Below are 23,447 nucleotides of genomic sequence, written 5' to 3' on the forward strand. Positions count from 1 at the left end.
TTACAGCAAGGGCTCGCTGTCACAGTAGGTGACACTTATTTCCACCACTACTGCAAAGACAGCTACTCAAATTATTCATTATTAAATTAGCACCTTTCTTGTCTAACGATTATTTAAGACTCACTCCTGCTTACCACGCAGGTACTCGCCCTGCTAGTGACGGCTGGCCTGCGAGCTGGGACTGTGGGGACGGCCATGCCCCGCCATGGGGAGAGACAGGCCGGGCTGGTGGGCAGCACGAGCTGGAAACACGGGTGCTCTTAGTGCTCAGAACGTGTATGTGAATATATATTATTACTGAATATAGATATGAATATGAACATGAAAGTATCACCGTCTATTCTGAAACTGTAACTCCAAGGAACGTAAGGATACCCGCTATATCTGACTTATACCCCACACAGCAGAATCACAAAATCCCAGTACTCCAGAGAGCTTTTCAACCAGTAAATACTGGTGCAGTGATGCTGGGCCATTCTTAGGGCTGAGGAAACACACCCGCCTACCAGTGGGCATCTGGATATTCTTGATTAAAAATGATCCAACAAATCACAGTAAATAGTTCTGCTCGAGCTTCGCTCGAACTAGTGCAAACTCCCCCCATGAAAAAGGGGGTGGGTTTCATCCCTAAAAAAAGACAATCTGAGCAAGCAGGTGGGGGCAACACTGGGGGCTACTTCTGCCACTAGAACCTTCTCCACCGAGGGCGGGTGACGCGCTGTCTGGTCCTCTCACCAGTTTGTACCACTGCCACAAATCCCCCCTCCACCTCCTTGCACTACGCCTTGCTCCCCCATGGCTGGGCCACGTCTTCTGTGGGGCATCTCACACAGCCACTGCACTACGAGCAGCACTGAGAACAGATTAGATTTTTCCTTAATTATCAAATTCAAAAAAATTCTGATAAACAATACAGTCAGCTGAATAAAATCAAAACCTTTCCCTTCTCTCAGCCTCCGTTTTCACACCTGACATCTTGAGCACTTCCCAGTTAGATTTAACGAACAGAAAGTGTTCTCTCCTTATTCCCTAAAGGCAAATAGTACTTTCCTACCTCCTGGGGAAAAAAAAATTGCTCAAAATCTGCTTCCTTTTGATTAAGAAATAGAGAGAGAAAGACTAAATGTTTCCTAAATTAGCTCAATAGTATCCAGTATACTGGATATATATCTCCCATATAATGGAGAATACATATATACATTCACACCATAACTGATCACTGGGAGGAAGGATTTCGTTGCCAGAGGAGGGGCCAAGTCTCCTGCCCATGGGACGGCTGGAGTGCCGCTGTCTGACAGAGCCCACGGACACAGACCCTTCCTGGGAGAGCTGCGAGAACACAGCCTGCTCCGTCCCCTCCGGCACTGAAACCACCGCCTCACCACGGCGCACTCCAGCGCAGACACCCACGAGGCCGTGGGAAAAATAGGGGAAAGAAAAGTTCTGCATTTCCAAAAATTCCTTGTTTTTTCGTGCCTTTCACCTCCCTTAGTGTGCTGCTTTTCCATGAGGTATTTTAAGACGTCAGCTCTCGAGCTAGTCCCGTGCTTACCCGAGCGCAGAATGAAACCTGTCAAGAGCCTCGCGCTGGTGATCACAACAACCCGCGCGAGTCTGAATGAATCAAGCTCTTCCCCTCCTCCCCACCGCTCGCTGCGCTCCGCCATTCACGAGCCATCTGCATAACTGAACGTTTCAAAAAAGCCAGAAGAAATCCTAAAAGAAACAGGAAGATTACACGAAATCCGATTTGGGTCTCAGCATCCCCCCGAACACAGGACAAAGTTATCGCCGTGAATATCTTCTCCCTTTTTACACCAAGACAAAGCACTGTGCGTGTAATGCCCAGCCTTTTTGCATGTGTTTGCTCCTGAATGCGCCTCTGCCCCCCAGGAGAGCCCGTCTCACCCAGCCCAGAGGGGTACAGACGCCATCCAGCACCCAGTGAGGTGCCCACCGGCTCCCTCGGGGCTTTCCCCCCGGGAAGGGTTACCAGCAGGCTCTGCACCCCCCGCCCAGACAAACACCCCAGTGCTCTCCAGGTTCCTGGGGGCTCGGGTTTGGCAGCTTTATGCAGCTCTGTATCTGCCCATTTTACTGTTTTAATAAGTACGTAATTTACAATATTGAACAAAATATGGAATAAATACCACTTGTCACTATCCAATGCTACAACTTCCCTTAAGCCTGTAATTACTTACAAAAGCCTTTTACTACTGTACGGATCTCCCACAGATTTCTCCCTAAGTAAGTTCAGGCTGAATCCGAGGACTGTCATCCGAGAGACGTGAATTTATTTCAACCTGCTTATCCCTTCAGTTTGATCTACTCCCGAGGACGAGGAGCAGAGAAGAAATATGTGCTAATTGCACTTATTGAAAGCCCTCAAAAAGTTCAAGACCGGACTCTGCGTGGCTGTGCAGCTCTCGGCTCCACGCTGCTCTGCTCCAGCAACGCGCTCCGGAGGAGAAGAGGAGGCTCAGAGGTGACCTTAGGGCAGTCTACAACTACCTGAAGGGAGGGTGTAGTGGAGTGGGAGTCGGCCTCTTCTCCCGGGCAACCAGCGATAGGACAAGAGGACACAGCCTCAAGCTTGGCCAGGGGAGGGTCAGGTTGGACATTAGGAAGCATTTCTTCTCAGCAAGGGTCATTAGCCATTGGAAGGGGCTGCCCAGGGAGGTGGTGGAGTCACCATCTCTGGAGGGGTTTAAGGAAAGCCTGGACATGGCACTTAGTGCCCTGGTCTAGTTGCCATGGTGGTGTCAGGGCAATGGTTGGACTCGATGAGCCCAGAGGGCTCTGCCAACCTGATTGATTCTGTGATTCTGTGAATCTCCACTTTGGTGCTCCAGTCACTGTTTGTCTCAACATGCAATACATATTTCTCAAGCTTTGCAAAGCACGGACCACAGCGGGGGCTTTCCAACGCTCCTCCAGCTGCGCAAACCCACGTCCCGCATGCGAACAAAGGCAGAGCCGCGGGGCCGGGACGGTGTCCGCAGACGGCAAGCCAGCTCTGACCTGCTTCTTGGGACGGGCTCCAGTTTGTACCTTTAAACATAAGGTGCTTTTTCATGTCTTTTGGGCAAGAAGTACTCAAAATGCATTAATGTCTTGCTCTATCAACAAAGAAACTATGGCAACACACGCACAGTTGCCAAGAGAATTACTGAAACAAGGTTTAATAGTTAATAAGCAGCCAGATGATGTCAGACTCATCTATTAAGACCAGTTTATATATGGCTATTAGAACTTAATGTCCCAGAAAGTTGGGCTGGCCGGGATTAAATAGTCTTCCTTTTAGCACAATTACCAGTAATAAAGCCAATTTTCTAAAGAATAGGGTAGAGTTATCCAAAACGTGGACAGACCATGACTATATTTCATAGCACAACTATGACGCTCCTTTTTCTAGACGTCAGAGATATAAATCAAAATTTAATGTAATGTGTGTGTTATAAAAATGGCAACTGCAGCAGGTGCTCCCCGAACGCCCCGCCGGCCAGGCAGCCTGTGTCACGCGTGGAGGAAATCAAAGACTTTGCTGAATTAATCGTTGTGCCAATGCATTTCTGAAGCGTGCCGAAATGATTTTTCTTTTATTTTTTTAACTGAGGTGATCAAGAATTCCTAAGAAACAATTTTTGTGAAAATTAGTTTCTAAAAGGCACTAATAATTATTTTAGGGAACTTTTTTAGGACTTTACTGGAGAGCTGAGAGACTAACCGAAGTTCCCAGGAGCTGGCGATCCCAGCAAGCTCTCCAGCAGGAGAAGCCGGGCTTTCAGCAGGTTTCCAGCACACGGATGAGTTTTCCACAGAGGAGATGTCCTAGGGTGAGGAGCGTGGTCTCGCAGCCGGGTGCTGCCCCCGGCGCCGTGCCCGAAGCCCCCTCGGAGCCAGCCACCCGTGCCGTCAGGATGCCTTCCACAACCTCCACCCACTGTTTCCTTCCCATTTATCAACTCAGCCGTCGCTTGTTCTGCTGACAAGAGATGGAGAAAAAGGGGTTCCCTCCCTCCCTCCCTCGGGCACTGCCCTCCTGTCCCAGACCAAGCGCCGAGTCCCTCGCCTGTTCTTCGTGGGTCGGGGGTCCCGGTCCCTGCAGTGGTCCCCTCCAAGGCTTCGCTGCTGACCGAGCCCCCACCACTTCCAGGCACAGCTCCTGTCCCTGCAGAGCTGCTCTCTAACCAATTTCCTCCCAGTCACTCATCACCGCGCCGCTGCTGCCGTCACCGGAGACACGGCATCCGCGGGAGCAGCCCGTCAGGCTGCCTGACACTCCGCTTTGTCTCTGGCGCGCTCTATTCTTAGCAGCTCTCGGCTCACTGATCCTCTAAATCATCTCATCTGTGACCTCTCCATCTTCCACAACTCGCTTTCATTCTAGTCTCCAGTGCTGCTTCCCTGAAATCAATCATAAAACTCTTAGTACTTTCAGAGGGGAAGACGGGACGTTATCTCTGGACTATTTCTATCTCTCTCTTGATTACATCTGACTCCGCTCCCCTTATGCTCAATGCAAAATTAAAGTCCTCTGGCAATAAACTCCTTGTCTGCTTCTTAAAGCTTTTTGTACCATCCAGCTCTAACCAGGTCACAAGCCAGAAACCTCCGCCCAGCATCCCAGCTCCAGCCCAGCCGGCAGCGGCTGCCAGGCGGCTCCAAGCCATGAGCCAGCACCGAGCGCTGGCAGCCCAGCAAGCCACCCGTGTCCTGGGCTGCATCCCCAGCAGCGTGGCCAGCAGGGCGAGGGAGGGGATTCTGCCCCTCTGCTCCGCTCTCATGAGACCCCCCCTGCAGTGCTGCGTCCAGCTCTGGGCCCCCAACACAAGAAGGACACGGAGCTGTTGGAGCGAGTCCAGAGGAGGCCACGAAGATGCTCCGAGGGCTGGAGCCCCTCTGCTCTGGAGACAGGCTGGGAGAGCTGGGGCTGTTCAGCCTGGAGAAGAGAAGGCTCCGGGGAGACCTTCTAGCACCTTCCAGTGCCTGAAGGGGCTACAGGAAAGCGGGAGAGGGGCTTTTTACAAGGGCATGGAGTGACAGGATGAGGGGGAACGGTTTTAAACTGAAAGAGGGGAGATTGAGATGAGATATTAGGAAGAAATTTTTCCCTGTGAGGGTGGTGAGACCCTGGCCCAGGTTGCCCAGAGCAGCTGTGGCTGCCCCCTCCCTGGCAGTGTTCAAGGCCAGGTTGGATGGGGCTGGGAGCAACCTGGTCTGGTGGAAGGTGTCCCTGCCCATGGCAGGGGGTTGGAACTGGATGGGCTTTAAGTTCCCTTCCAACCCAAACCAGTCTGTGATTCTGTGATTCTATGACTGTGCCCAACCTCAACGCATCTGGCAACTTCACACCACAACACCGGTAGCCAGAAAAGAGACGTGTCCAGGGACATGAGCGCGTGGTTTCGTGGAACTTCTCACGTGGTAGCATCCACCCCCTGAAGAAAAACATCAAACAGCTTTCAAAGCCTCGGCTCTTCATGCGAACATCACAAGAGAGACAAGGAAGCGTTCTCTTCTCTACGAAGTGAACAGCTTAACCACACGTAACAGATGGGCCGTATTTGGATCTCTCCATCATAAATACAACACTCACCATGTGGCACAGAAGGAGCAGTGCAGCTGTCCGTTGTCCCCCCTCGGAGGGATCTTTTGTGCATTAAATAAGCAGGAACCAAGTGGCTGTGGAAGGAGGGCAGAAGATGACAGCACATCTTTGACAACGACGGGGTGACTCTGGTAACAGCGGTGCCAGGGCCTCACCCCATCCATGCACAGGGACACCAAAACCCGCTCCTGCAGACCCTCCCGGAGCAAAGCCGTTGTCCCCGTGAGCAGTGCAAGGAGGACAAGGCTGCTCACCTCACTCCCTGCTCACAGGAAGGGCTGTCATTTAGGACGGGCTGTCATTTAGGATGGGCTGTAATTCAGCATTTGCTTTTCCTGTATGTATTTTGCTACATAAACCCCACAGCAGCTACACAAATAAGCAATAATTAAATTGCAACCTACTCTGTTGTCTTTATTTATGATAAATTGTGAATTACTGTATTATGGACGCTCATTAAATCCAGGACGCTGCTAAATAAAATATATCAACGCTCACGACTCCCCGGTGCAATGCCCACGTGATTTAATAACAACGGGCTCGCCTGCCTTCGGCTTGGGGGAACCAGGTCCGGGGGGAGTAGGCGCAGAAAGGAGCATAAATCTAAACCAGGGACGAGATGACTCAGACGAGGCCGGTAGAATGAGGCAGGCGATAAAAATACCCGGCAGACGTAAGGCAGCGCTTACACACGCTCGCTCGGTGCTGAACCAGCGAGGCTGGGCTGGGGGTTCTCACTTGTTGCCTGACCAGACTCTGCAATGAGACACAAATAAGCGGCGGGCAGGGGGGCAAACCCTTGGGGGTCCTCACGCCAGCCCCCACGCCAGGGGCAGCCCTGCTGCAGCCCCGCAGAAGTAAGGATTTTCTCTCTGTAATTGCCATTAAGTAATGGACACGCATTTAATTAAAGACTCTGCAATTTGACAAGGATCTCTAGAAATAATGTCTCCCTTGAATTACCTCCTTGAGAGGTTTTCTGACAAGAGGTAACTGAGAGAACGACCTTCATGGGGAACGGGGGCAGCTCGGAGAGCCCCGGCCAGCAGCCCCCGGGGACAAGGGCTGCTCACCTCGGTGCCCCCCGGGCTATCCGACATGCAACCGATGGGCTATCAAGCCCCCTTTAATCACCCCGGAGTCCCAAAGTATTTTTCAGAAAGAAATTCAAACCGTTGCCTTAATTCAACCTCATCTCTCTCAACGGCCTGACTGAGGGAGGGGAAGGGAAACCATCGCCCGAGAGCTTTGAAAATCCTGTGCTGAATGACCAGCGTGTCAAACGTGTGTGGCACGGGGTAACGGTACTTTGAAAGACACGTACATTGCCCTCCTGCGAGGAACGGCTGAGGGAGCTGGGAGTGTTTAGCCTGGAGAAGAAGAAGCTCAGAGGTGACCTTAGTGCAGTCTACAACTACCTGAAGGGAGGTTGTAGCACAGTGGGAGTCGGCCTCTTCTCCCGGGCAACTAGTGTTAGGACAAGAGGACACAGCCTCAAGCCTCAAGCTCAACCACCAGGGGAGGTTCAGGTTGGACATTAGGAAGCATTTCTTCTCAGCAAGGGTCATTAGCCATTGGAAGGGGCTGCCCAGGGAGGTGGTGGAGTCACCATCTCTGGAGGGGTTGAAGAAAAGCCTGGACATGGCACTTAGTGCCCTGGTCTAGTTGCCATGGTGGTGTCAGGGCAATGGTTGGACTCGATGAGCCCAGAGGGCTCTTCCAACCTGATTGATTCTGGGATTCTGTGATTGTGAACTAATTACGAAATGCAAAGTCATTGCCAATTTACCATTGCCAGTGTTACAGCTCCCTTCCTACCGACACAACAGGCTCAGGCTTTAAAACATCCCTCAAAGGCAGCAGGTGATGAGCAGGAGAACGAGGCCCTTTCCGTGGTGAGCGACAACTGAAGACAGCCGCTGCTTTGAACAGAGAGCTCCCTCCGAGACTCAGATATTGTATTCCTGATGTGACACCTGAAGCTGCCAACTCAAAATAAACTAAAAGAGAGATAGAGGGTTTCTCCCTTTCTTTTCCTCTCTTTCGGGTTCCTCAGCTCGCTTCCAAAGGCTTGCCCGGACACTCTGGTGACGCCCCTGCACAGCATCTGCCCTTCCTCACACACGGGCTGCAAAAAACACACAAAACAACAGACGTGCTGGGGGTTCAGCCCCAGCTGACTCCGGTCACGGGGACCAGGCTCCGGCGTGACAGTGCGTCCTTAATAACCGTATCTCACATTAGCAGAACATCTTTGTTTACGCCAAACACACCACATAACGTTCAGCAGTATATGAGGAAGAAGGATCGTAATTAAATCTGTACTGTAATTGTCAAAACAAACAAGCAACATTTATTTTGCTCATTTGCTGACAGAGATTCGCCGTGGGAATGGAGAAACGAAGGTGCTGGGTGGTGGATGGACGAGCCCCGGCACGGAGCCGCGTGGGTACAACCAGGGAACGCCCGAGCCGCCCCGCACCCTCGCTCCAGCCCCTGAAAGAGCTTCCCTCTTACTTGCTTTTTAATTAACCGCCAGTAATTAGCATCACCCAAGCAGCCTCAGCAGAGTGCCTCTTAATGGCTTTTTGCTACCCTCCAAATGCAGTGTGTTTTAATTACCGGCTGATCCCAGCCAGGCCGGCGGGTCTGCGCCAAACCCACCTCCCCCGGCGCCAAACCCACCCCCCTGGTGCCAAACCCACCCCCCCGACGCCAAACCCACCCCCCCGACGCCAAACCCACCCCCCTGACGCCAAACCCACCCCCCCGACGCCAAACCCACCCCCCCGACGCCAAACCCACCTCCCCGACACCAAACCCACCTCCCCAATGCCAAACCCACCTCCCCAACGCCAAACCCACCTCCCCAACGCCAAACCCACCTCCCCAATGCCAAACCCACCTCCCCGGCGCCGACCCGCTGGTGGGACACTGCATCCACGGCATCAGCGCAGCCGCTGGACACACCCAGGAGGCAAAAGCAGGAGGATTGGTGTGTGTCGCCCTACTCGGGCCGTACCGGTCCCCACGACACCACCAAAGGCAGCTCAAACCACAAAGGCTGGACACCGACTGGCTGCAGGTTTGGTGGAGAGGCACCACACTGCACTGGGGAAAGAGCCCTGGTGTCAGAGGGACTAAGAGAGAGGGATGAGCTTAAAATAACGATAACTGGGAAGTCTAAAAGAAACAGAAGCTCCAGACAGCAGAATTAGGCACCATTCTCCCGTTCATTCCCCTAGTTCACTTCTCCAGTTTCCCACAGTCCCGCTGTGCACCCACTGACACCTCTTCGTGCTCCCGGTGCCGAGTGCAGGGACCACGAGCCCAACGTGGGGAAAGCCTGGTCAGCGAGGTCCAAGCCCAGTTCAGCGGGTGCCTCCTGCACGGTCTAACAGGTCACTGCTTGGATCCCCTCTCACCAGTCAAACCAGACTGTAACGCCTGGACACTCGCACACCTACGGAAGAGGAAACTTCATGCCCCAAAGAGGCATCGCAACCAAGGACAGAAGGACACGGTCTGAGCAAGGGTCTCATCCTGCAGAGCATCGCTGCAGGATGGTGCTGGTACCACCCAGGCAAACACTTCTGTGTGGTCAGAGTCAACAAAAATACTAGAGTTCACCTGTGGGTAGGTGCGTCCCCACGTCCTGAGGCACCGACCATCCTCTGAAGCACTTAAGGAAGGAATTTATGCATGCAGGACATACCTTTGACAACACTCTAAAGGCTCCACTTGAGCTCAAAGTCTACCCAACATCCTTGGTAATTCACCATGAGTGGTATCAAGACCTACTTTTGCAATAAACCTTATGCAAAATCTGCGACACGTTAGTACGCAAAGAACCTGCAAGCACTGGGGCTTCCCAAGAAGGTTAAAAAACAAACTGAGGGGAGCTGAGCTTCCACTTATGTCAGGCACTGGAAATCTGACCCGGATCTATCGAACAGCCCCATCGCACTCCCGACAGCGGGTCCGTACGGGGAACAGCAGGGTAAGACAAGCTGAAGGACATCGGAGGGCCAGAAGGAGACATTCTCCAGACGGGTTACACCCATACCCTAGTGAGCAGAATTACATTTTTGTTCAAATGTGCCTATAAATATGGCCACAAAAAGCTGTATGTGCCGACGACTTTCTGGGCCTGAGCAATTAAACAGAAAGAGGAACAAAGATTCAAAGAGTGCCCAGCCAGACGGCCGCAACCGGCCCGTTCCCTCTGTCACTCCCTGCCCTAACTGTCAATGTATTCTTGCTATTTCTCTTCATGCTCTGTGACATTAACAGAGTAAATTTAGAAACAACAGACTATTTCTTTATATAGCAACAGCCAACCTGTGGAAAGCAGGGCCCGAGACTGCCGCAGAACAGATCCTCCAGTCAGGGTTTTTTTTAAGGGTTGTCAGGTCGCATTACCACTGACAGGCTGACGAGCTAAGAGAGCAACGGGGACGCTCACACTTCTCTGTCAAGACGTACACTGAAGGGCAGGAGAAATCCCTGCCCGGCTCCCCTCGTTAGCTGCTGGAGATGGGGTCTTCAGATGGCTCAGAGCTCTGATCACAGAATCAGTCAGGTTGGAAGAGCCCTCTGGGATCATTGAGGCCAACCATTGCCCTGACACCACCATGGCAACTAGACCAGGGCACTAAGTGCCATGTCCAGGCTTTTCTTAAACCCCTCCAGAGATGGGGACTCCACCACCTCCCTGGGCAGCCCCTTCCAATGGCTAATGACCCTTGCTGAGAAGAAATGCTTCCTAATGTCCAACCTGAACCTCCCCTGGCCAAGCTTGAGGCTGTGTCCTCTTGTCCTAGCGCTGGTTGCCTGGGAGAAGAGGCCGACTCCCACTTCACTACAACCTCCCTTCAGGTAGTTGTAGACTGCACTAAGGTCACCTCTGAGCCTCCTCTTCTCCAGGCTAAACACCCCCAGCTCCCTCAGCCGTTCCTCGTAGGTCAGACCCTCCAGACCCTTCACCAGCTTGGTCGCCCGCCTCTGGACTCGCTCCAACACCTCAACACCTGATTCAGAGTAGGAACCATACAGAGAGCAAAGGAGCGCTGCTATCTGGGTAAGAAAAATGAGAAAAAAAAATGTTTCAGCAGCTCTTTACGAGGTGGGAAGAGTTCTGCTGGAGCTCTGCTGAACGCAGAGGCGAAGCCCCGCAGCCCCTGCGCCCCCCACGCCGCACACAGCCAGGACCGGCCCTGCTGTTGCCATGGAAATAGATAACAAGGAGCAGCAAGAGTCACTGTAGAGATGCACCAGTTGCTAACGTGGCACCCGATGCACTTCACCGCGCGGTAACAACATCCCAGCTCCTGGCGTGCAGTCACACAAACGCGTCCTAGAGAGATGGAGCCCTTTGGGAGGAGGACAAAACCCGATGCTTTGTACTAAAACATCAGGGAAATGGCTTACAAGAATATTCAAAGCAGACAGACCCTTGCTAGTACTAGCACCGTACCACTTGGAAAGGCCCTGACACCATATTTGGAAGATTTTAAACATTAATTAATAGGAAAATTAGGAATATTAATAATTAACAATGCTTTTCCAAGAAAGAGCGAGCCACAGTAAATCCAGTAGCTGTAGGTAATTGGAGTCCTCAGACTTGGCATGTTTTTTCTGTGTACCTAAAGAAAGCAACAAAGGCTGCTCCAGGCAGAAAAGGAGCTCCCTGCTTCTTGTTTAACTTCATGTTTTAGCCAGAAACAAACACCGAGGTATTGTGAAAAAATTATTAGGCTCACAGGGGCAACTGGTGTGTGGTGGATCACACGTGAGCGGGAGAAGTCCCGTGTATCTTCAGGATGAGCAGCCCTGCAGCTGTGTGCACCGTGGGAGCTATTCAATATCATACACCCTATCGTTTATTCTGTGTTTCCTGATTATTTTCCAAATAAACCCAGAAACATTAAGAGTTTCCTGCAGACTCAGTGTGCAACAGCCCTGAGACAAGAACTCTTTGTAACCGTGAGTCTCCAAGAATATCCTCTATGATCAGCTGCCTCTGGTTTTTAATCAAAAGAGGATTTTACTACTTGCTACAGCAGCAAATTCATTGTGGGGCATGAAAGCCAGCCTTGTTCCTCCTGCTGTGTCACTGGGGCTGGTAACGGCTACCAGAACACTGGGGAAATAAACCAAAAAAGGTGTTTATACTCCAGCCAGATCCGCCTGCCTACTTTTGTATCGCAGCAGTGAATCTGTCAGGTTAAGAGCACAAACCTCTTGGCTTTTCATGAAGGGAAGCAGCCACTAACCCAGCAGTAGCTCAGCTCTATCATTGCTTATCGTCTGTGGGTGTCTGAGCAGCATTTCATCTGCAAGAGCTGCAATGGAGGAGATGCTTAGACACGAAATGCATTTTCTTGCTTAACACATACACACCACACCTCTAATCCTATACCGCAATCAGTGTTTAAGGGTGGTCTCTGCTACAGCATTTCATCCCACTTGAGCACCACGAAGAAAATTGGAGGAGGGGGAAACGAAATCTCATGAAGAAAATTGGAAAAAACCTCCTGAAGAAGGGCTGGAGCTGCCAGCTCTACTCATTTCTTGGCACCTGGATGGATCAGCACCATGGAAATACAGTGATGTCTGCTTTGGGGTTGTTCTCTTTTTTACTGTATGCATATTAATGAAGGCCCTGGCATCAGCCCTGGGTTCCTCCCTGGCTCGGGAGCAGCCGGCAGTGCTCTGCTCTGCAGGAAGGGTCGCACCACGGCAGTACAGACGTGTGGCTGTCAGTCACACCGGCCCATGATGTCGATAAATCTGCCAAGGGAAAAAAGAGCCACCACAGATCCATGAATACTCAAAGATGTTTTTGTCTGGGTAGGCTTGACCCCAGGTAGAAGCAGTGACCCCCTTTGGTTCTCCCTGAAGTCAACAACAAATCTGCTCTGTATTCTGGAGGTGTCAGAACAGATTCACTCAGCGGACAGACTTCACCAAACCACCCGAGCCCCGCGGGGACAGAGCCTGCCCACCCGGTACCTGCAGGAGCACAGGACAGATGACCCGGGACAACCACCCAGGATTCACTTCAACCAAGCAACAAGAGAGCAGACCCGAAGTCACGCACAGTGGGGACGTCAAACAGAATTACTCACGAAGTTTAACCTCTCTGGGGGAAGCAGACACCCTGTTTCTGTGCTAAGAAACTCTCTTGAACGTGGTTACGTACCAACTCATTCTGGAAAGACAACACCACACGGCACAGCATGGCACGGCACGGCAGCTCGGGGTGCTGGTACCCCAGCACGGACAGCTGGTGGGGCCCAGCACACCCCGAGGGCCCTGCATTGCTCAGCATCCCCCACACCAGCTCCAGGGCCGCCCCGCTGCCAGCCCTGCTTTGCCCCAGGAATAAACCCCGGGCAGCCTCGGTGAGAGCAAGGGCAGGGCTGGCAATGGAAACCTGCCCCTTCCCGGCGGGGAAGAGGCCAGAGGGCCCCAAGAGAGGAGGGGGCGAGGCGGGGGGACCTTGGCAGATGCCAAACTGAGCGCACAGGAAAATCCAAACCCAGGCCACGAGAAACGCTCACTAAATCATTGCCAAAGTATTACTGGGGGCAACCAGCGACTGAATTGTTTACTCAACATTTTGGTAAACAGAAGCAATTTGTTCTAGCTAAAAGAAGCCTGTTATTTTAAAAATAATTTCACACGTTGATCTTTATATCAGAAAGCCACGTAGAAAAATGTACAACAAGCTGAAAATATTCATTAATCAATCCCTGAGTTTGCCTCGTCGCCACTGTGCTTGGTTTGACACGCGCTTGTGCTGTTCCTGCTGTGGTGTTTAACATGCGGTGAAAACCACCTGAACGAAAGGAACAGGGACCACGGGTGCCCCCAGCCAAGCTGGGAACACTGCCCAAGCGAGGACGATGGGGAGGGCTCCCAGCCCTCGGGGACACGCAGCTGGAAAGGTTGTCACCTCACCCCTGCGCTGAAGGTCCCACCACGCTGCTTTCTGTGCTGGAGGAGCCCCTGCTCGAGGGCAGCTCAGAGCTTTGGGCAACGCTAGAACCAGGCTTCAATATGAAATTATGGGACTGCTTGAGTGTGTATGAATTATTCATGTGAGTACCACAGGCAGCATCGAGCCTTTAAAGTGCAAATTATTTGGGACCAAGCGTTAGCCTTATTTTCCCTAAAGCATAAAGCACGTTTTCCAACGGTGCAAACAATCCAAGTCTAATGTATATAATTTTCTGTGTTTCATACTTTCTGGTCCTGCCTGACAGTTTCCATTAGGACTGGGGAACTAGTAAAATACAAAGCCAATGTGCAGTATATAGCTTTCCAGTGCATTATATGACATTTTTTTTTACAAGGTAATTTAGCATGCTACATATCACAGCTTAAATAAAGGTCTTTCACAAGAATCACAGAATCAATGAGGTCGGAAGAGCCCTCTGGGATCATCGAGTCCAACCATTGCCCTGACACCACCATGGCAACTAGACCAGGGCACTAAGTGCCATGTCCAGGCTTTTCTTAAACACCTCCAGGGATGGTGACTCCACCACCTCCCTGGGCAGCCCCTTCCAATGGCTAATGACCCTTGCTGAGAAGAAATGCTTCCTAATGTCCAACCTGAACCTCCCCTGGCCAAGCTTGAGGCTGTGTCCTCTTGTCCTATCGCTGGTTGCCTGGGAGAAGAGGCCGACTCCCACCCCGCTACAACCTCCCTTCAGGTAGTTGTAGACTGCACTAAGGTCACCTCTGAGCCTCCTCTTCTCCAGGCTAAACACCCCCAGCTCCCTCAGCCGTTCCTCGTAGGTCAGACCCTCCAGACCCTTCACCACCTTGGTCGCCCTCCACCAGCCTCAGAAGCCCACCAGCAATTTGTGCCACTAGAACCAAATAAGTGTATTTTTTGGAATAATAAATGAAAATTGTCAGCTTCCAGAAGCGTCAGGTGAGATGTAAACACATTACATTGCCATTTGATTTAATTACACAGCACAGCTTTACCATCAGCCCCCAGGGCTTCGGTGTGCACAGCCACATCAGCAGAACATCGCTCAGTGCCGGCCTCTCTGCGCCTGCCCTGGGTACGGGGAAAGACCCCGGACAACAGCCCGATGTAAATCAGCACCTCGACATTCACACGCTGTCACAGCTCGCTGCTGAGCCGCATCCAGAGCCGCCCGTTCCCACACATCCCCAGCGCTTTTAATTTTCCGTAACTGTCACCTAAAGCAATTTAATTCCTGAAGAACCGTGGGAGAGGGAAGGAGGACACTGACATTTATCTTCCCTTGCTAGGAGCAGCAAAGCCACTCGCGAGCTACCCCACCTCTCTTCACTGTGGGAAATAAACGCCAGCACAGAGCTCGGCCGCCGTCCTCCCTGCGCACACCGACCCGCACCTCGGACCCCCGCACTGACCCCTGCCCCTGCCCTGCAGCTTTAGCCACGTCATACCCAGGCGGTTATTAATCGTGATTAACGCAGGTGCCTCGTTACAGGATCCGAGGATAAGGTGGTAGCAACTGCACGTTAACAAAACCCACAGCTTTAAATCACAGACCGGTGGATGACAAAGCGTTTGGAGAGCGGGTGTCTGGGAAAGCGATGGGAAAAGTCACACCCTCTGGGGCTGACCATGAATGACGGGCTCTGCACCGTCCCCTGCCCCAGTACACCCAGCCAGGACACACCGGGGCTCGGCTGTGACCACGGCGAGCGGACAGCCCCGTCCTGACCTGGGGCAGAGGGACACGCTGCGGGCGGCTTTGTTCTGCGCAACGTCACCCACCACCTCACCACGTCACCCACCACCTCACCACGTCACCCACCAACTTCAGGCGTTCCCACAAGAAATAAAGGGGTATTTAAAAGGAAGCACACGTGGGCGGTCCCCACGGCGGCACCGGGAACGTGGCAGCGAGGCGTTCCGGCGCGCAGCAGCGTGCTCCCGCGTGCTATCCCCAGTTCACAGACAGCCCGTTTCACGCCAGCCGTGAGGACTGTGGCCCCTACAGAACAGGCCAAGCACTCACCCGGTCTAACACCTCACCTGAACTGTAATTCCCATAACTTTTTCTTGAATCACTGAATCAACCAGGTTGGAAGAGACCTCTGGGATCATCAAGTCCAACCATTGCCCTCAATGATTGCCCTTGACTGCCCTTTTCCCTCCGATCAGCCCAGTGTCCCATGAACTGCAGTGAGGTTTGTTAATTCTTTCTTACTTTAGCTCCATGCAAACAGCCCCAGCTGCCCCCAGGGCTTGTTTAACCCGATCTCCCCTCTCTAGACCTCCCCGGGCCAAGGAGTGGAGCGTACCCAGACCCGCACAGCCCACACTCGGCCCCAGACCCCACCAGTGCCTCTATCACGGTGCAACTGGGAAATGAGGAATGGCAAAGGAAACGTGACAACACCACAGAGACTTGAAAGGACAAGATACACAGTGAAATGCTGGAAGGGTGAGATTGCCAGTCTATGCATTCTGTATTCTCTCTCTGAAAGGCAGTTTAGTTTGGAATTCGTTGTAAATTAGAAGATGTAAACAGAATTGTATGTTCTCAAGCCACCCAAGAGAAGATAAAGCATGCTCTCCAGTGAGCAACAGCCACGGTTTTCCATCACTGCAGCTCCCAGTGTTCAACAGGAGACCTTTCATCCCCTTCACCAGCGCAGTCCAGAATGATTTTTCTTCAGTTTTCTTCCAGTGCTGCTGAGAAGGGACCATGGCCTTCAGCGTGGGGAGCGACAGCACCGTCACCGATTGCTTCTGAAGGGGAAGGAGCGCCGGTAACGGAAACGTCGTGCTCATCACCACACACCTTCATGACTTGCAGTTACCGAGTCCTCTGGGTTTAACCTATTTCTGCGTTACACGACGCACTGAAAAGCTTCACGTGCGGAAAAGTTTTCAGTCCTTAGACTGAACAAGGAGCAGGGGCTGTGCTGGGGGCAGCAGCGCCTGCAGGGCTTGTCTCTGGGCAAAGCACACACAAAAAGCCTGGGATCCGGGGAAGGGAGGCTTAAAGCACAAACAAAGCACCGCTGACAATACTAAACACAGCTTTTCTGACACCTCCTTGTAATTCCCACTCTCTCCTCCCCCCACTTACTTACTTAGATACCACTCTGATAACACACAAAGGCTTTTTTCTCTTGTTTTTAAATAACAGGGAAAGGCATCTGCGCTCCCAGCCCACAGCCACATAAGAGTCAGGCTATGAAAAAAGTTTGCCTTGCAATCTGATCAGTGATTACTTTAATAAGCAATTTGCAGAGCACAGAAGCCTAACGTATCTGCATCTAACCTTAGATTTGGGATTTTATAACCCTTACTGGGCATTATTCCATGGGATGCCCCCAGACCCAGGACAAACCCGGCAGGAGGCCTCTGGGTCACCGCGGAGGTACGGGACGCTTGGCGAGGTCAGGCTGTGCTCCTCATCCCCGTCGCTCCGACACCTCCGGCAGTCCCACAGCACGCCCTTGTTTCCCCAAAGGTCCCAAACCCTGGAACGAACAATTACGGGGGAAAATCCCAATGTGAAACACTAACGCCGAGCCCTGCGGAGAGCGCTGGACATCTTGCCCTCGTGGGATCGGAAAATAGGAAGCAAAGGAGGAACGTAAACAGTTGCCAGTCTGCAAGAAGTGAATGCTTGACTTCAAAGTGCAGTTGATGATGACACATGGGCCTGAGAGTCCTGCCCAGAGCTGCAGCTGGAGGCAGCCAGCGCCCGGCAGCGCCTGGCACCCAGCCCGGCACCGGCTCAGCGATGACAGGTCGGAGCAAGAGGCAGGCTGGGCACCAGCACACGCAGCCCATTCTCCATCCATCAAACAGCCCCACAAATTAAGCCCCCTGGTTCTCGCCACCCAGGGGCACGAGGGTGAGGCAGGAGGGGTGCCTGCCTGGTGCGTGTGTAACCCTACAGCCGGGGTTTGGCATGAAAACGGGCATTGTTTTAAGCACTTTCCCACAGGTTTCGCAGTTTCTCGCCCGTTTCCATGGGGACGGGCGCAGCTGCCGCGACTCTCCAGCCCCCCGGGGCCCCGCGAGGATGAGGATGGTGGGGAGGCAGAGCGGGGACCGTCCCTCCAGCGCTGCTCGGGCTTCAAGAGCCCCCCGGGCCCAGCACGTCCCTAAAGCTGGAGCACTTCAGCGAACAGAGCAGCTAGGAAACGTCTTCACGACGTGTACAGTTTTTGTGTTTTACCACGGAAACACGTTTTTACACAGAATCCCAGAATCAATCAGGTTGGAAGAGCCCTCTGGGATCATCGAGTCCAACCATTGCCCTGACACCACCATGGCAACTAGACCAGGGCACCAAGTGCCACGTCCTCACAGAACAGTATTCAGAATTTCAGAGATTGCTCCTCGAGAGGGGAAACAAAAGCACCCACAGTCATTTCACCTGGCCCAGAGGCTAACCCTGAGCACACAGTTCTTTGACCAGACTGGTTTCCTGGAGGAGCCGTACCCATGGGCTGTGAAACTGGGAACTTGTTCTAAAAAGCTGATTTTGATGCAAGTAGGATAAACCCAGGAGACTGCGCTTGCCCCATTGCAAAGAGCCATCTGCACTGTGGCAGAGAGAGTCAAGTAAGGGGTGGGTAAAGAGGCAATCGAGACAAAATCATGATGAAAACAACTGGGCTGCAGCATTGAAACCCCGTAGATCAGCTGGAAACCTCGCTCAGTGTGAGGAAAGGGGCAGAAAGCCCCCTGAGCACCCACCTCGGTGTGAGCGAAGGAAGGAGCAGCGCAGCAGAAAGCACCAGATGGCTTTACATCTTCTCATGGATATTTACATACACTTTTTTAGTAAGCCACTTGGATCCAGGAGAAGCCACAACCCAAACGCACTCTTGAAATTCCCCTTTAGCTGCAGCTGCACGTAAAGATCCATCACGCCGCGTTTTTTGCCCTCTCTCACGTAACACAACTGTGAGCAGCGCTAATAGCACTCAGTGTAAGGGCGTGTTGTATTTCCTACCGCCCTGCCCTGTTTCCCAAGCCCTTGCAACTCTGCTAAACGTTTTTTTTTTTAATGTTTGGGTTGAAACATTCCCATTGGCTTCACAATTCAGTATAAAAAATAAAATAAACCAAAATAAATACAGGGGGGTTTGTGTCAATAAAACTTGCTCGGCCATTTCCCAGAACAACAGAAACGCCTTTTTGCCCCCACGAAAACCAAGCTGAGCATGGCAGTGCCTTGCTTAAAAGCTTCTTTAAAATGTTCTTACAGGTATAAATAAGAAAGCCTAAAGAGCTCTTACAGACAAAGGCCTGTTTTTCCTGCTGGAGAACAGCACATGGTGGCAATGACAAACCTACAAGCGCTGCAGCTTGCACCCACAAACACGCACACACTCTCCTTTCACAGGCAGCTTTTCCGTTCGTTGGATCCCGACTCCGAAACGCTCAGAAATATCTCAGAGGCTGTATCAGCACACACGAACAGTACGACGTGCCCGCTGCAGCCAAGAACGGTACCAGAAGCGTGGCAGAAGGATGCAGATGCACTTCTTTCCCCACCGCAGCTCAGATGAAAGCCAACGGACTGGTCACACTTGGCGTCACAGCCAGGAGATGGTACCTGAACCGTGGGAAAACTGGGGGTCAGGGGACAACCTAGCACCCGGGAAGGGAAGCGAGGAGGGAGCAGGATGGTTGTTCCTTGGGCACGACTCTCCACAGCACAGCTCCACCCCAGCCTGTCCCTGCACAGACGACGAGCCAGCGCTGCACACAGGCTCCATCAGCACCGACCTGCCCCAGGCTCGGTCCCTGCCACAGCGACGAGGCCAGTCCCAGCACTAACAAAAACAGCGCTGAAAAAAAACGAGAGGGTTGAGAGAAGATCCACCCTGTCACAATTAAAAGGCATTAACCATTGGATTTCGACAGCCAGGCTCACTCTTGTATATCAATCACTGGGAACCACCTCTGGGTATAATTTCATACACTAACCTATCTTTTTCCCTTTTTTTTTTTTAAATTTACCTCACTTTAAATTGTCAGCGCTAGTAATTCTTTCACATTATGTCACACACAAAACCAAAGTATTAACCGGCTCCTTTATGTAAGGAAGTTATTGGAATGTCTTAAGAGATCTCCATAGCAACCACGCCGTGCCAGTAAATAGGAGTTCACCAGAACAACCCTGTAATTGCTCTGAGCACACACTAACAAGCAAGGATGAAAAAAGCAGGCAATATTAAGGAAGTAATGTCCTAATAAGCCTCCATTATTGCAAAAGCGCTGCTTGAAAACGCCTTATGAGATGTTATCGGGTTTCTGTCAATGGTCATTCACCTGCAGAGCTCCATTTCCCTACGCTGGCTGCACACAGGCGCAGTTCACAACGAAATGCTCTCTGAACTAGGCAGCAAAGCCTCCAATTCAAGCGGTTTTCCTTGCCTCGCTTGCTGGTCCTGCTGACCCACCACATCCACGAGGAAACACATTTTCCACCCAGAGCACAAAACTCTGAACGGAGCAGACCCAGCGCTCACATAAACTCGAACATCACCATGCCTTCAAGGCTCAAATTAACACATATATTTAACTCCAAGTTTATCTAGTGCAAAATTCCAGCACTCCAAGCCCCCGGGGATTTTTGCCAGCGCTGGGTTGGTGTCCCAGGGCTAACGCAGCGTTCTTGGTACACCAGAGAGCTCCTGGCCACCCAGCACCCCGTCCGCTGGCCTCACGCCTCTCCCGAGCCTCCCTCGCCCACTCAGAGCTTCCTTCCTTTGGTCCTCTGAAATTTCACCCTGCATCTGAGAAGTCCAATGCAACTGTGCTTTATTTCGTGGTGTATTTCTACAAAAAAAAAACCCTTGTATTTGGGGAGAAAAAAACCCAAAGCAGCATTTTCCAACGACAAGTATTTTTTCGGAGTTTGATGGCCAGCGGCGCTGGATCTTTCCTGGCTAAAACCAGAGGTTTCCGCGCACAGACTGAAACTTCCATCGCCGCACCGTCCCCTCGCCGCCCGCCTCTCAACCACCCGGTACCGCACCGGCGGCCGCCCCGGTTCTGCGGGGCTGCCTGCGGGGCAGGGCTCCGCACCCCCGCGCCCGCGGAGGCACCACCCGGCCGGCGGACCCGCACCCGGGGCTCGGCCCCGCTGCCCCCGGCGCACCCCAGCCGCCGCCCGGGCCCGCTCCGCGCTGCCCGCCGGTGGGCAGCCCCGGCCGGGCGGGACGGGGCGGGACGGGACCCGCCGGGCCCAGCGGAGCGGAGCGGGGCGAGGCTCAACAGGTGCGGGGCTGGGCACCCCGGGGCATCCCGGGGCAAGGCTGGGCATCCCGGGGCAGGGCACCCCGGGGCAAGGCTGGGCATCCCGGGGCACGGCATCCCGGGGCAAGGCTGGGCATCCCGGGGCACGGCATCCCGGGGCAAGGCTGGGCATCCCGGGGCACGGCATCCCGGGGCATCCCGGCCCGCACTCACCGTCCTCCCGCTCGTCGAAGACGGGTCTCTTGGAGGAGGAGGCGCTCGCTCCCATCCTCTTCTTCCACTTGCCCCAGTGAAACATCGGGGCGAGGCGGATGGCATGCCCTGCGCGCCGCTCCCCGCCGGCTGCGGCGGGCGGGACCAGGCGCTGCGAGCCGCCGCCAGCCCCCGCCAAGCCTCCGCCGCCGCCGCCCTCACCCGCCCCGCGCCCCGGCGCCGCCCGCCCGCATGGCAGCGCCCGGCGCCGCCGCCTCCCGACCTCCTGCCCGCGGCGGCTGCCGCAGCGCGGCGGGGCGGAGGGAGCGGAGCGGAGCGGGGCCGGGCCGGGCCGGGCCGGGCGGAGCGGCGGGAGCCGGGCGGCCGCAGCGGCGGGAGGCGGGAGCGGAGCGGCGGGAGCGGGGCGGGGCGGGGCGGGGCGGGCCGCCCCCAGCGCAGCGCCCCCGGCGGCGGCGGGAGGGCAGCGGCGCCGCCCGCAGGTGCGGCCGGGCCGGGCCGGGCCGTGCCGGGCCCCGGGGCCGCCCCTCCCGCTCCGCCTCCCGGCCCGCCCAGCGCGCCCGGACACGGGCCGCGGCTGCGGAGCGCCCGGGAGCGCCGGTCGCTCCTGCTTCACGCCGCCGGCTCCGTGCACCAGGCACGGGGCGCAGCACGGGGCCGCGCCGGTGCCGCAGGACGGGGCCGCGGGCTGTGATGGCGGCACGGCCTCTCTCCGCAGGGCCGCGCTCAGCCCCGCGCTGCCCGGTTCCCTGCGCCCGCACCGGCCCGGGCCCGGCCCTGCCCCGCACCGCCCGCCCCCGCAGCCTCGGGGCACCGGCGCGGCCAGCAGCTCCCTGCCTCACACGGTCCGGGTGCTCTTACAGCCATCGGTACCGGTAGGAGAGGCCTCCGGTTACGTTATGGCCAAGGCTCGCACAGCGTGTGGTGGTTGATGAAAGCGCACACAGCTCGTCTTAAATTAGTCACTCGTACTCGCTGCTGGTTTTTAATGTTACTAATGTGAAAACAGCCGCGCTGATTTATATTCAGCTCTTGTCATAAAATAAGGACTTGATTTAAATTCGTGGGTAGCTTGGAAAATCAATGGTTTTCTCGTGTAGAGATTCCACAGCGTTTCAGAAGCTCCCTCCCTGTGGAGATCTTTATTGCACCGTGTCTGAAGATGTTGTATGGGAAGTTCTGGTGCAGAGAAGGAAAACAAGCCTGAGGTGGGTAGTTCAGGCCTGACATGGTGGTTCTCGCTGATCACCGCAATGGCTGCAATGCAAGAAACCAAAGTTAGAGAAATAATTAGTGCCTGAACCTCCATCTTTCCATGCTGGCTCTGGAGAGCTCCTGCTCTTCTGTCGGTGATAAAACTCGGCGTTGCTGCAGAGCTCCTCAGTACACGAATTCATCCCGAGTCACTCCAGGCTTCGCAGAATGCTGAGCTGTAACAACGTGCTCGTGACGCTGTTTTTTATGGCTTGTTGAACTGAAATGTCTCACGGAGTGGCTAATTAAACGCATTTCTCAGCAATGGCTTACAGTGTTAGCAGGCCACGTCAGAAACGCCAAGGTGAGTGACCGCTCTTTAGCCATTCGATTGGATCTGTCACACCATCACTAAGTACCTTCATAACTTCTGAGATGCCATTTCCTAATTTTTAATTTAAAATCTATGCTGTTTTCTTTCATAGCGTGTTTTGAAATGGATATGTTAGTTACTGTACTCTTTACAGAAGATTTGCTGGGAGTTAGTCATTATTTCAAAGAGCCTGAAGGTTGTAAAAGGATTACAATGGAAGGGTGTAATTTAAGAAGAGTTTTCCAAAGGCAAAGAATAGATCTTAAAGAATATTTCTTTGAGAAATCAGAAAGAATTGCTCTGAAATAAAAAGAGAGAACACTTTTATACAAGACAGTAATTTTTGCTGTGTTTAGGGATAGGTTTGGTTTTCACACACTGCAGTTCTCTGAGCTATCAGCTTCCACTCCGTCCTTCCTCTTGCCTTTACAGGAGAAGGACGCAAGATGCCATCGAACAGCTTCAGTCTGTCTGCCATTAAGTTGTCATTTCTCTCATTCTCCACTAATATTTGGACAATCAAATCCATAGCACAGAATCACAGCCTTTTGCCGGGGAGTTTGCGAGATGTAGCACAGGAAAAGAGTGGGAAATAAGGATGTGGTGGTCCTGATACCAGCAGAGGGTTTCATTCCGCTACATTTCTTGATTCCTTTCCCTGCAAAATGGAAGAAGGTGCAGCGTGGGGCTTTGTTTAATTTCTGCTTCATTAGAAGTGTAATAAGTAGTTTCACCTTAACAAAGATAAGTCAAATAGGAGAGAAATAAAAGGCCTTGTAAGTTGTTTGTTTGGGGGGTTTTAG

At 53.3% G+C, this 23,447-nt stretch overlaps 1 protein-coding gene across 5 annotated transcripts in view; it reads right to left on the reverse strand.

Moving 5' to 3' along the window:
- STK32C (serine/threonine kinase 32C) overlaps nucleotides 1-21,248 on the reverse strand; it is a 70,647-nt gene extending 49,399 nt beyond the window's left edge. For all 5 annotated transcript variants that reach the window (XM_068399048.1, XM_068399046.1, XM_068399045.1 and 2 more), the window contains exon 1: nucleotides 21,081-21,248. In XM_068399048.1, coding sequence (XP_068255149.1) covers nucleotides 21,081-21,165 — 85 coding nt within the window. In that variant the 5' untranslated portion in view covers nucleotides 21,166-21,248. The remainder of the gene's footprint in view (nucleotides 1-21,080) is intronic.
- Nucleotides 21,249-23,447: the final 2,199 nt, after the last annotated feature.

Source organism: Nyctibius grandis, chromosome 4 (assembly GCF_013368605.1).
Source record: "Nyctibius grandis isolate bNycGra1 chromosome 4, bNycGra1.pri, whole genome shotgun sequence".
Taxonomy (NCBI): domain Eukaryota; kingdom Metazoa; phylum Chordata; class Aves; order Nyctibiiformes; family Nyctibiidae; genus Nyctibius; species Nyctibius grandis.